Source organism: Ciona intestinalis, unplaced genomic scaffold (genome assembly GCF_000224145.3).
Source record: "Ciona intestinalis unplaced genomic scaffold, KH HT001263.1, whole genome shotgun sequence".
Lineage (NCBI taxonomy): Eukaryota > Metazoa > Chordata > Ascidiacea > Phlebobranchia > Cionidae > Ciona > Ciona intestinalis.
In genome coordinates this window covers 5,947-20,773 of record NW_004191584.1, presented here as the reverse complement: position 1 = coordinate 20,773, position 14,827 = coordinate 5,947, and the positions used below count along the sequence as shown (strand labels likewise).

The window sequence follows — 14,827 nt, the reverse complement described above, 5'->3', positions numbered from 1 at the left end:
GATAAAGAATGAAAGCATGAACCGTCTTACTTTTGTTTTTCAGTCTCAAACATCGAAAACGTCACTGATGGTAAGTCAACAATATGAGTAAATATGTTTATAACAGAGTTTTTATTACAGGCTGCAGTTTCATTTTTGTAAGGTTTATTGCATAGTTATTCTATATGGGTGAGGTCCTACAGTGAGGCATGCCATGGGCCCTGGGATTAAACCCAGAGTTGGCCCATTACCCCAACATTGTATATGCACATTCTATTCTATATGGGTGAGGTCCTACAGTGAGGCACGCCATGGAAACTGAAATTTGGGTCCAACACCCCAACATTGTATATGCACATATTTATATATATGTCGCAAGTAAAAATGTTAACACTTACGTGCTCAATAGCTGAGGTCACAACAGCGGCAACACCAGAACAATCTACGTCATGCGTTTGTGTGACAGTTGAAACTACAACGGGAGAAAGTAATTTTACTACTCCAGGTAAGTTTAATGTATAAGAACAAATGAAACTTCAAATAAATAACAAAACCATTGCATACATAGTAACTTGTAAGCAGGCACGAGGTGTATGAAACAGAACACCCGTATTATAACGACTGTCAATGCCCCGCCATGTGAGGATAAATAAGTTACATTTATTTAAGTTATACTGGAATTTTTTCTATTTTCATTTATGGAAATCTTATATATATGCCAATAGAAACAACAACGGCATCTTTCGTCGAAAACACAACATTCGTTGAGACGACAACAGTTCAAGATACCACGCCAGTTGTCACGACGGTTGAGGCCACGACTCCTGGTGCCACCACTACAATACTAGTCACAACACCAGCGGCCACAACCCCCCCTACCACCCCTGCTACAACTGTTAAACCCACAGAAGCAACAACACAAAAACAAACAACAACAACAGAAGTCACTACAGATGAAACAACAGAAACTACAAGAGGTAAATGGCTAAACAGACTATGTGTAGAACGCAAAGGGCAGTGAATCCCTTTTTATAGCAACCCCAATATTAAACATGAGGTAATAGCGAAGATTATTTAACACAAAAAGATTATTATTAACTGTTAATAGCTATTAAACTTAAGAAATAGAAGTACATTCGTCACATATACTTTTAATACTTTAAATAAACCAGTAAAATGTGACCCACAATCAAATGAGACCCGTAATTAAATGGATCCCACAACCAAATGGGACCCATAATCAAATGGATCCCAAAATCAAATGGGTCCCAAAATTAAATGAGAACCATAATCAAATGTGACGCACTTTTAGGGACTTAACCCAAGTCTTTAGACCCACTAACACTAATCCACCGCAGAACCAACAACAGACCCCACCACAGCTCCCACTGCCACCCCCACAGCCATCTTACCCCCCCCAGCGACATGTATAGAACTTACAATTTTCATAATTATCCTCGCGGTTGTGATCGTAATATTCCTGGTCATCATATTTTTGATCTGGTGTTGTTGTATCAGAAGAAGGAGGTCACATGATGTGGAAACTTCGATCAGCGCTGTGTCGCTCAGATCTGCTAAAGTGAGTGTGTGATGGTATTGATTATGATGTCACATACTGATGATGTCATTACTAATGATGTCATTACTTAATTAATGTCACATACTGATGATGTCATTCCTTATGATGTCATTTCTTATAATGTCATTGCTTATGATTTCACAACTTATATGATGTCGAGATGAAACATTGGTATAATAAAATTATTTTGTTAATGATGCTGTTTAGTTTCACATTTACATTCGCTATCCATCAAATAAATATCATATAAGAAAAAATCTTTTTTTAGAGATCTCAAAAAAAACAACAAAATTGTTTCTTTTTTTTCAAAATATAATAAAACTATTTCCATCTTTTTCTTACAGGAGATCTCGAGTGAATCTTGGAGAGGGGTCATGGAGAAGGAGGACATGATAAAAGATGCGATCGGACTTGGGAAGATTGATGTTTTGGAGTTTACGATCAAACAAGCGAAGTGTCCGTCCATCTTCGCTGTGGATGATCAGCTATTGGAGACCGCTGAAACTACGTGGGTCAAATATTGAAGTTTGACTGTTTTTCTTAATGGGTTTTCATAGAAAAAAAAAGATTTTTAAAAGATGAAAACTTCCGAAAAAAGTTTCAAAATACTTAATTTTTGTTATCAAGATATTCCCAATTTCAATTGCCTTTAGTGTGTCAATACAAAAGTTTTTTGTTAAATAATTACCAGAAAAAATCTTTCATCACAATAAAAAACTTATTAGTTTAAACAAATGAAAATAAGCTTTTGGGTAATAGGTTAAACTTATTAATTTTTTTTAGTTTAGAATCAGTTTGAAAATTAAATATTTCCAATTAAAGTAGTTTTATCATTTTCATATCTTCTCAGTTTAAACAAATGGAAAAGAGCGCTGTACCTGTTGGAGGGGGCTGTGGAACAAAGAGACGTCGTAGCCATGGAGGATTATGCAAAGAGGTTTGAAGAGTTAGATATAAAGGATGACACGGGTGTCTACCAGAGGTGCATCAAACTACAATGGCAACGAAGTGAAGCAAAATCTCGGTTGAAGAAAGCTGTGACTGATATGAAGGAAGAGGATCTGCTTGCTTCGATCACTAAGTTTAGGTGTGTATGGAGAATGTTCTATTTTAACCAATAAAGTTTAATTTTTGTGATAAATAACTTGAAATTGGCATTGTAGGCGTATTTGAAGACGCTTAATGACAATTGCTCCAACCCAGTGGTTACTAATAGGTTGTCCAAATTATCAACCATACAGATATTCCCTGCTGTGATCTTCATTATTCATTTTCTCCATCAAACAATGCAACTAAACAAGTATTTTATGTCATTAATTACGACCTACCATTCAGGGAGTTGAACCTTCCTGTTGATCAAATGAAGACGGATGTAGATCTCATCGCTGCCATCCAAGCCCTTGATAAGATTAAGGAAGATCGGAAGTTGAAAGGAAGATCTCAGGAGGAGCTGAAGACGGCTCTGAGGGAGTCCGTGGAACAAAGAGATGCGGGTCTCATCCAAACTGCTCTTGATCACTTCGAAGAATCGGGGATGCCAGACTTGGACGGGGACGTAGAGAAAGCAATGATGTGAGAAATGTTGTGTCTATGTTGGATATATGTAAGAAATGTTGTGTCTATGTTGGATATATGTAAGAAATGTTGTGTCTATGTTGGATATATGTAAGAAATGTTGTGTCTATGTGGGATATATGTAAGAAATGTTGTGTCTATGTGGGATATATGTAAGAAATGTTGTGTCTATGTGGGATATATGTACTTTGGGGTAATGGGAACACAGTAGTAATGTCAGAGACTTTGTGTTTATGGGGGTTTTGTATGAGGATATTGGGACAAATCTTGCCTAAATTTAGAACCACACCCACATAGAAAGTAAAATTGTGTAAGCATTCAGACAAAGTTTTTAATATGATGTAACAATCTTCAGTGTTCTCAATGAATTGAACGAAGAACGCCGTAAAGAAAGAGAAATCTCGCTTGAACGACTTCTCGATGCCTCCCAGTCACGTGACGCAGGGGAGCTCCGTGATTCGCTGAGACGCTGCTCCCACTTAGGAGTGGAGGAGGAGCAGATAAGAGGAGGGGAGAAGCTGTTGAAGATTGTGGAGCGAGAGGACCAACTTCTGCAACAGATGAGGGAGATCATGGATAAGGAAGATGCGGGAAAACTTTTGGAAGCGATCACTGTTTTTAGGTGGCTTGTACCATATGTAGTAAAAGTAAATACAACGAGCGTTCAAAGCAGGAAAACGCCAGTCGTTATAACATAAGTTCGAAATACACCTCACTTAAGAGTTACTACCTATGTAACTTTGTGGGTGATTGTTTTTATCTGTATGGCTGATAATATATCATATACATATCGTATTTAAGTTTACAAGATTGAAAACAATATAAACTTTTGCCTTTCTCTTTTATTTCCTAGAACTCCAGGGCTCCAGCTTGTGGACAAAACAGGCGACGTCGCACGAGCTGACGAGTTGTTGCAAAAGTTGAAGGAAAAAGAAAGATTGCATCGCGCTAAAGGGGACGCCATGTGGAGGTTGCAAGCTGCAAGAAATGTGGGAGATGTGGCCGTTATGGCTAATATGATTAAAGGTACAATTGGCTTTTATGTAAAATAATATTTAGAATTTATATTCATTATAATAAATAAAGTTGGCACGAGGTGTATGAAACAGAACACCTGTGATACAATAAATATAAATTTGCAGTCATTCGTTTAAGGAGGAAATGATCAAACATACATAGTATCAATTCACTCAATCATTCTCTCATTCATTTACTCATTTAATTCCTTGATAATCCCCAGCGTTGGAAAACCTCGCATCAGCCGGGGAGGAAATAGATGAAGCCATGTTGCTGCGAGCGAAGACCGAGTTAGATCAGATACGAGGAAGACTCGACTATCGTAAGCGAATGGAGGCGATAAAGAGTGCAATCACCCGCATGGTGGCAGCAGAGAACCTGCCTCAATTATCGGACTTAATCGAGCAGATGGTCGAACTAAGCGCTGACCCCAATTTCGAGATGACGGCAGACGATACAAGAGTTTTAGACGATTCCAGAGCAATCCTGCACTCCCTTAAGCGCAAGCATTCAATATTAGATGAATTGGTTGCAACAAGGCCGTTGTTACAACTTCCACAAATCCCCGACGAGTTGGACAAGTTAGAAGAAGGTGTGAGAGTAATGTCGAAGCTGAAAGACTCGGCCTCGGAGTTTGAAGGCGTGTTTCTCCCCGCTGATGATGTCATGCTCACCACGGCAACCATGAACACGGAGGAACTCAAGGAAAAAGTGAACGAGATGAAAATTGGGCAAACAAGGTATTGCTGTGGTTGTAACTTGTACTAAAAAAACTTGTGTAAAGAAAGGTCTGGCTTGTGTGTTATAAGCAGTGGTGCAGCCAGTAAAATATGAGTGGGGTTTAAAAATGTTTTTTGATTATTTTTTTATTAATTTTATTTGATATTGTTCTAAAGAGGGAAAGTTGCAACCTCCCAAACCCTTCTAGCTGCACCACTGGTTGTAGGCTAAGACTCTAGAAAGAAACCTTGTGGTATAAAGGTGTGTGTTTTGTAACTTGTGAAAAGAAAACGTTTGTTATAAAGCTAGGGGAGCAACTTGTAAGTTGTGTGTTTTGCAACGTACACAAAGAACCCTTGTGTTATAAAGAGGCGTGGGTTGTGTGTTTTGTAACGACTTGTGTTAGAAAACTATGTGTATGGCTGTTGTTGCATGCTTTGTCTGTTATGATGGTTTTAGGTGTCACTATAAAAAGGAAATGAGTGTCATAAAGCAGGACATTTTTATGGAGGTCTATTATAAATGTAGGTGTCTCTGGTCCACTAGAATAAATAAGTAACATTCATTCATTTATTTATTGTATCACCCCAATTGTTAGGCCCCTGAAGGTCCTTATGATTAAATTGAATTAACAATATGTTCTGTAGGTTAAGAGCAGCAATGGGAATGAAGGATTACAAAGAAGTAATGAACGCGATTAAAATTGTGAAGAACGGTCCATTTCCTGATGATCAGTTGCTTATAGAAGCGCAGGAATTAGCCGTGTTCTTGGACCCAGCGGCTCGAAGGACTGGGCTCAGGAAAGCAATAAGAGGTCGAGATATTGAAGCTTTAGAGAAAGAGATTCAAGCTTTTATAGAAGCAATGGTGCCTGGGGAAGAGGAGCTCCTTGAAAAGGCGCACCGAACACTAGAGAAATTGAAAAAGATTAAACGAAAGGAAGAGAAAGCGGAAAAAAGGCGACTAGAAGAAGAAGCGAAGAGAAAAGAGGAGATCGGGGAACTCACTGCGAAGTTACAACTAGCTATCGAATCCAGAGATATAAATGAACTACAGAATGCTATGGATGTATGTGAGGGCAGTAGTTACCCCAGTGACGATATACCTTTATTCAGTGATGCTGAGGAATTATTCGACCAACTCACTATAGCTCAACATAGGAAGGATCTTAAAGAAGGAATTGCGAGGAGAGATATCTTCATGTTGGAGAAGACGGTTGATGCTGTGGAGTATGGAGGGTGGGTGGTTTATAAATAAATTATATCCAGATTGTAAATCTAGGCTATGGAGATTTACTAGGCTGCAATAGGGTTATTAAGGGGGGAAAGTATAATTTTGTTGTCATTTTTATTTTTTTATAATATTAAAAGTTCATTATTTTATTGGTTAAAACTGCAGTTACACAGACTAGTTTTTTGTATCAGAAGGTTTAGTTATATATGTAATCTTTTTGCGCTTTGGGCTAAACGATATTTTCGTAAAATCACCTCAATCTCAAATCACCTCAATACAATTAAATACCCCTATGTTCAGTTACATCACTGACCTCGATCCTGAGTATGAGATGGCGAAGGAACAACTTTTCCACCTCAAGGAGTTAAGTAGGCTAAGGGAGGCCATCTCTGGAATGAACAGGTGGGAATTTACTTAAAGGTTTTATGTTCATTTTTTATCTGAAATACCGCTTTTTTATCTGTATAGGTTTTAGGGTTTTTGCTCATATTTTTTTTCAAGTATCGCTTTTTTATTTTTTTATCTGCATAGGTTTTCTTGTTCAACTTTTATCTGAAATATAGCTTTTTCAATTTTTTATCTGCATAGGTTTTAAGGTTTTTGTTCAATTTTTTGTTTTAAATATCGCTTTTTTATTTTTTTACCTGCATAGATTTTTACCGCAGCGTGTGTATAATGACTGTCGTTTTACTGCTGATTCCCTTTTCTTCGCTCTTTAATTAATTTGATCTTCGCTAACCTATTTGAAAAAAAATAATTAAATTTATGTAATGTCAATGTTAGATCGTTGATATCGGAGATTCATCGTTACCCCTACCCACCAAGTGACGTGCATACCGTGATGACAGCAGCTCTTATGATGTTAGGAGACTTAGAACGGGATTGCACTGTGAGTTGCGTTGTGTTAAATATATACTGTACTGCATATTATGCATTCATACACCTCATGCTCACTGTCATGTTATAACATAGGTGTCTTCTTATACATCAGACACACATGGTGTATTCATACACCTCATGCTCGCTGTCAAGTTATAACATGGGTGTCTTCTTATACATCAGACACTCATGGTGTATTCATACACCTCATGCTCACTGTCGAGTTATAACATGGGTGTCTTCTTATACACCAGACACACATTATGGTGTTAGGAGACCGTGAACGGGATTGTCAATGTGAATTGCGTGTGTGTCTAAATATATACTGTACCGCATATTATGCATTCATACACCTCATGCTCACTGTCGAGTTATAACATAGGTGTCTTCTTATACACCAGACACACATGGTGTATTCATACACCTCATGCTCACTGTCGAGTTATAACATGGGTGTCTTCTTATACACCAGACACACATGGTGTATTCATACACCTCATGTTCACTGTTGGGTTATAACATGGATGTTTTCTTATACACCAGACACATGTTATAACATGGGTGTCTTCTTATACACCAGACACACATGGTGTATTCATACACCTCATGCTCACTGTCGAGTTATAACATGAGTGTCTTCTTATACACCAGACACACATGGTGTATTCATACACCTCATGCTCACTGTCGAGTTATAACATGGGTGTCTTCTTATACACCAGACACACATGGTGTATTCATACACCTCATGCTCACTGTCGAGTTATACCAAGAGTACCTTTAAATTTAAGTTCAGAAATTCTAATGATAGTAAAAGTAAAGGGATCCCCTTAAAGTAGTTTGTGTTTCTGTATGGCAATTAAAACATCTCTAAGATCACACAATTAACAAATGTTGGAAGATCTCTTCCACCTTTATAATACACCTGATTGCACAACATATACAATTACCTTATATATTTAGAATTGGAATGACGTCCAGAACTTGGTGGGGAAGATGGGCAAACAAGCGATCACGAGACGAGTGCGCCATAGTGCCCCCGGTGACGTAACAGCCGAAATACGACGAGATGTCGAACGCAAATTATCGGGGCTGGATATTGAGACAGTGCAAGCGAAGAGTAAAGGAGCGGCTGCATTCTTTGCTTGGGTGAGTGGTGGGGGGGAGGGGGGGGGATGTTTTATAATATAAGGGGTATAAGGGGGTAATATTATTAAAGGCTTCACGTAACCTAATACTTAAGAAAACTGAATGTTTTATGTTTTGTAAAGAGCCATAATATCAGTAAAGATGTACATATAAAAAGTCTCATATATATATATATGTATGTATATGAAAAACACTATATATTCACATCAGTAACATACGCATGTAACCCTTATGCCATCATTAAACAGACAGTTAGACACCACCACACATATACCAACATGATAACATTATTAAAGTCCATACATTACTCCACAGATGCGTTGCATGTTGAAAGAGTCGTCATACATAACTGTCAATGAGGAAACAGTAACAACTGCCTTGTAACAAAGGCTATTGTGATTGGGGTCAAACCAGGAGTGGCAGGGTGGGTAGGAGCCCCCAAAAATGTTACCCTACCTAAATCAATAAACATTGGCACCATTTTTATAGAGATACGCGTCTAACTATCCCTGCCTTCCCTGTATTTAAAACAGTTTGGCACCTAATGCTCTTTGATATGGGGTAATGGGCCAAATGGCCTAAATCCCAGGTCCTCACCCATACAAAATAGAATGATCTTTGTTACTACCATAGCAAATTATAGGGGTTCAAAAGTATTATCTTTATTAGTATTAATTGTTGTTGTGATGTCATACATGGTAACTATGACATCACAAGCCCTGCTAGTTCCACCAACAGTATTATTGAATTTATTTTGTGATTGTTTTTAATAAAGTTTTATATTTAAATATTGTGTCATCTGTCATATACTACACCTCGTGCCCGCTTATAAGTTACCACGTATGTAACTTATTTGTCCTCACATGACGGGGCAACCACAGTCGTTATAACACGGGTGTTCTGTTTCATACACCTCGTGCCCGCTTACAAGATACCACATATGTTACTTATTTATCCTTGATCTCTTTGATGCAACGAGAATCATCCAACAATATGAGCGCTAAATCAGGGCCAGATTCACAGAACATATCACAATTGGATTACATTAATAACTACTGGCTGAAATCTGGAAAACATATCATATTTAAGTACGAAAAAGTTGTTTGATTTTAATTCAGTTTTTATTCGGTATAATGTTCGTTTCGCACAAATAATAAAAAGTAACAGGAACAAAAACAAACAAAGATTGAATGAAGAAAGAATTTCACAAATACACATTTATTAAAAATTGATCTTCTGGTAAAAAACTAAACTTTATCGCTCAAATTGTGTGCGCCAACTAGCAAGACATCAACAGGCAATGATATTTTAACTTTAGGGGTGATGGGCCAACTTTGGCCTAAATCTCGGGTCCCATGGCATGCCTCACTGTAGGACCTCACCCATATAGAATAGAGTGTGCACATACAATGTTGGGGTAATGGGCCAACTCTGGCATAAACCTCAGGTCCCTTTGCATGCCTCACTCACAAACTTACATGGAATAGAATATCAACGAAATTTAAAAATCTTTCAGTATGGCAGATAATACAACAACAATAATTAGTGCCAAAAAAACAATTTTTACCAGAAGAGCAATTTTTAAGCATTACATTCTACAAAGTAACGACAATAGAAAACACAATTGTCTTGTATGTCATTATTTTTGCCTTAAATGAAATTACAAACAAATATTTTGAAACCAAAAACTTAACATAATTGATTGAATACATACCTTTACAAATATTGGTGTTATATAATATAAGATCTGTTTTAAACTAAAATTACATAACGTACTAACCAATTAACCATGTAAAACATGTGGTTTGGAAGCAGTTTACTCTTTTGTAAATACTCATTTTTCGTACCTATATGTGAAGTTAAATTAATATTGGATAGGCCGCAAGGGGGTAGTTTAATATTCCTCTAAACCAAGAACTTAAACATTACCCTTTGAAACTACTTATAAAAACATGTAATACACATTACAGCTTAAATTATAATCTTACCCAGTATTTTAAGACAAGTTATAAATTTAAGGGTAAAATGTGCCCTTACCACCCCAGGTTTGGCGCCTAGGCTTAAAAATACGATCTGAAAAAAATAGTTTAAATCCACTGTCATAAAATGTCTAGGTTTTTGAAATTGTCTTAAATCTGTTCTGTAGTGCAAACTTAGGCACAATGGCAGCATTTTCTGGATAAGAATCTTCTGTATGCTTTGTAACTGAAGAAAAGTACAACTGGATTCACTGAAAATGTCAAAGTAAAGAAATACTGCGACAAATCTTTTAGTAGGGAGACATAGTACGGCTCAAGGATTTTTAACACGTCTGTTTCTGTCCGCAAGATGGCGACAATGAGCTGCGGTAGTTGTGTGATCATATAGCAAAGTACAAGAGTTACAATCAGAGAGTTAAATGACCGCTCCCTTGAGATATTAGCTAGTGTTGTTTTCACGGCTTTGCTTGTTCGACGTTTGATGCTCCTTCGATGCCCGTGAGGGGGAAGCGAGGAGTTGCCTAACGTCCCACCGCAGGTATTTGACATTGCAAGGGAAAGAACAGACACCCCTGAGGCGCATGCTAGCGATAATGGTGACAGTGGCGACTGCGGAGTCATCTCACATCCAGGTACTCTGCTATGTGAGTTAATAGTTCGAATACTACCGTTAGAATGGATGACAAGGGGGCTTCTGTCCGGTTCTGTAAGATCCTCACTAGAGTATAATGGTGACAATCGTGGCTGCTGACGACTTGACCCGTGCGGGCGATCCATGGCTGCATTACGGTGTTGATACGACTCACTTGTGTGCGTTTTATTGCTTAACAAGCTCCCGCTTTGGTAACTTGGTCCTTCCAAAACTGGCGTTCTATCGTCAGGTCCTCGCTGGCTTGTTAAAGTGTCGCCTTCTGTTGTACAGTACGCGGTCAACGCCGGGCTTGTGACGTCATGAGCTGATGACGTCAGACGTCGCGATATGACGATAGCGAGGATCAGAGAGAGAAAAACTGGGACGCAGAAGTAGAACGCGAGACACCACCAGTTCCGTATTGTGACGTAATAATCCATGAAAGTTCCGATGAAAGGCGGAAATTTTGTCTTCCATGACGTCATACCGTCCACACATACGTCATAACGAACAACGAGAGATAAATTCTGTTGATTCGGGAATAAACTTGTTGATATTTTCGCGGGGATTGCTTTTTCATCACGTAACAATCCCGCCTTTGTTAGATCGGGAAAATTGAATTCTTCTTTTCGACGCATCTCGACGTACTCCTGTGACGTCACAATCATAGGCTCGGCGTTGAAAACAGACAATCGATTCGACTCGACCGCTAGAACGGAAGTGACGACGACTTCGCGTAGAAGAAGTTCCGGCGCAGCTAGTAGACCAGAAATAATCCAAACCAGGATTATTTTACAAATTCCCGAAGTCCAAGACTCGCGCCGGATCTCGTACGACTTCGTCACGTGACCGGAAGCGCGAAATCGATCAATCGCGATCGCGCAAAGGCTCAGTGACGTCACGCCAAGAAGAGCGATCTGGAACAAAAGTTGAATATTATAAATTTAAATATTTCGAATACGATAGTAAAAATCAAACTATTCAAAATGTTTCAAGTAAAAATAAAAATTGTTTTGTTTTGATCTTTGCTAGCGTAATCGCAGAAACAAATAAAAGGTGTTAAAATATTAACATTGTTCAATCACAATGTGCCTGAATTAGGGGCTTGTGTAAGTTATTGTTACGTCATCGCGATGACCATGGCGTAATTAAAGTTGAAAACAAATCCGCGCATGCGCGAAAATAATCCGAGCGTTAAATTGTCTTCGATTGTGACGTAATAAGGGAAGACAATATAACTTAGTTTTAAACCGGATTGTTAGAAGACAATCCCTATTATTACCAAGACAATATTAATTGAAATCGACTTATGCAGAATTGACGTGACAGCCAATCACAAGACGACATGAAATTTCCTTTAAAAGAAAACCCAGAAAATGATTAAAAACAAATTAATCTTCACTTTATAATTTAAACCAGGGTTTCTGAGACTTTTTATAACAACAGTACACTTGTAGATCCTCTGGTTTTGCAACACACTCAATTTATAAAACTCATATTTTTAAAATTTTACATAAAACACGCTGAAACTTTTCATACAGAGTTGTTTTAAACGTATGTAACTTATTTATCCTCGCATGGCGGGGCAGCAAACAGAAGTTATGGGTATTCTGTCTCATACACCTCGTGCTCACTTACGAATTGACACCATACACTTTTTACATTTGAAATCGTTGATTTAGTTAGAATTACATTTTTCAATTTACAACCAAGACTTGTCACTTCTGTCTTGAAGCATGGAATAAATTTTATTTCGGGTCACCGTATGTATGGCAGCGTGTAATGAGATTTATACAGAATATAACTCATATTGCTAACTATATACCACTGGGAATGGGAAATATACAACATCTGGCAAACGTGGGTAATTCTATTTATGCGGCTAATGTTAAATTTAATAAATATCAAAACTACGAGAATATATTAATATTTCAGAATGATTTATATGATGTGGGCTTCTATTGGCGTGTTTTGTAGGGTTTCACTGACTGCGTTTACACTACGCCTCGATGTCATAAGAACAAACAAAGAAATATCTACATCCAACGTTGTTCAGCGCAGGCCATATTGTAGGTATTTTTTGATTTGTTACATTTTTAAACCGAGACCACGCTGCAGTGTAAATTATACTTTAAAACGAACAAACAAACCTAATTACAACTAATTACAAAACGACACATCGGTTCAAAATACAACCTAACGTACACGTGCATTTGATTAATACATTCCAAATATTGCCAAATAAAGCAAATTATATTCCAACAGCTACGTCACAAAGCTCATTATTCGCGAACAATGTTTGAATTTCATCTCCGTGTTTCGCTTGGATAAATTTAATAACCACACAGCTCAATCTTTGAAATTTATGAAATATTTCGCATTCTTGTTGCACTCACCGCGCGGGGTGCGCGATTTCCTTATGACGCAACAGAAGAAATTCTTTTCAACAAACAAAATTGCATTTATACTTGGAACTTTTGTAAAAATCGATTGTTTATTATTTAATTGGTCATCGGAAAGTACAAGAATATCTGCGGGCAACAACGCGTCCAAAACCGGATAAAAAGCTCTCAATTTACCGATGTATAGAATAATAAAACTATGTAACAGACAACCGTGAGAACAGTATAGTTGTATCTTTGTTTCAGATACTTTGATAAAAATCCTTTTGTATTATGATGTTATGACATACACTATGAACGCGTGGTTTTCAAAACTATACCTATGTTGAAATATGTGAAAGTATTGAGACCTGGGATGTAGGTCTCTTACCCCAAAACCCAGGGTGCTACCATCTAGACCCCACTGAGGCAGTTTATAGACACTTAATAATAGAGATTCTATTCTATAACGGTGAGGTCTTCAGTGAGGCACACCTGAGACCTGGGATGTAGGTATATTACCCCAACACCCAGGGTGCTACCATCTAGACCCCACTGAGGCAGTTTATAGACACTCGATAATAAGTTTATGTTACGTCACAATTGTAGCTACTAATTCGAGCATTGCTACAGTCATAATGGTATTCCAAATATTCAATTCATTCGATCTGCATACGTGATTATTTGCTCTGTGTTACGTCACAATTTTATCAGTGAGCTAACACGTGTTCTCAGTGTTGCCCAAAGACGTTTACAGTGATGCACAATAAAAATTGCCCCGAATTTGCAGGATCAACTTCCTTTCTTTCGTATAAATGAAGACCTATAGTAGTGCAGGGTCAGCATAGGTGTATGTGCCACGAATAAATGAAACGATATAAAAGAAAAAATGTTGACAAAATTTGCCCAACTTACTACAATATAAACCCACTTAAACACGGCCACACCGAACCCTGAAACACTTTTACACACCCCTCCCAACCGTCACTCGAATTTATTTTTCCACCGTGAGAACTCGATTGTTTGAAATAAGAAACTCAACAAACGATCGACCCATTTATTGCGTCACAAAGAAGACACAGACCAGCCGCGCGACACCATTGTTCTAATCGAACTATCGAGTAAATGGATTGTTACGTCATAATGCCCCTCTTACTGCAGAACAATGTAAATCACGAAGCGAAAAGCGATTAAGATTTTAATTGCTTGTTTGTGATTGTTACGTCACAGAGGATACGAATTATTGGAAATTCGATAATTCGCGTAACAATTGGAACGCTGATGCATCTGGTGGTGTTTGTAGTTTATATTTGTGGGGGGTGGCGGATCAATTGTGGAAATGACGTCAGATTGCAAACTGCGTCACGTGATACTGTACGTAACTTGGCTATTCGCCAAACCTACTTTTTTAAAGCAAATTTAGGATACAGTTGTGTGGGGTGGGGTGCACAATACCCCCTGTTTTCCAGTGTGTTTTTAAAAATCAACAAGGCGTTTTTTGTTACTACCAAATAGGACGAGAAAAGATGATGAAAAAAGTCCCAACAACGGCCTTAAAAACGTTAAAAAATATGGGACATGAAGTGCTAACAGTATCCATCTTACTCCGGCCCACTACACCAACACTCAATACTACTGATATAATGCATGATAATATAAGAGGGTGGGGAAGGATGGACACTTTTTCATTTATTTTCGGGATCCT

General features: G+C 37.9%; 2 protein-coding genes across 2 annotated transcripts; one reads left to right on the top strand and one right to left on the bottom strand.

The window, feature by feature from the left end:
* Positions 1-43: 43 nt before the first annotated feature.
* Positions 44-9,780, top strand: LOC100181885 (the record flags this gene model as incomplete). Its single annotated transcript, XM_026840436.1, has 15 exons — positions 44-70; positions 389-484; positions 705-956; positions 1,338-1,558; positions 1,903-2,066; positions 2,409-2,645; positions 2,894-3,130; positions 3,489-3,755; positions 3,987-4,159; positions 4,374-4,890; positions 5,518-6,108; positions 6,404-6,505; positions 6,887-6,992; positions 7,946-8,131; positions 8,447-9,780. Coding segments are annotated over 15 exons (3,245 nt in total), but the record flags the coding sequence as incomplete, so codon positions are not given.
* Positions 9,234-12,133, bottom strand: LOC100184261. The gene has a single exon (XM_018817323.2). It carries the CDS (start codon positions 11,407-11,409, stop codon positions 10,285-10,287), a length of 1,125 nt encoding a protein of 374 aa, XP_018672868.1. The 5' UTR covers positions 11,410-12,133; the 3' UTR covers positions 9,234-10,284.
* Positions 12,134-14,827: the final 2,694 nt, after the last annotated feature.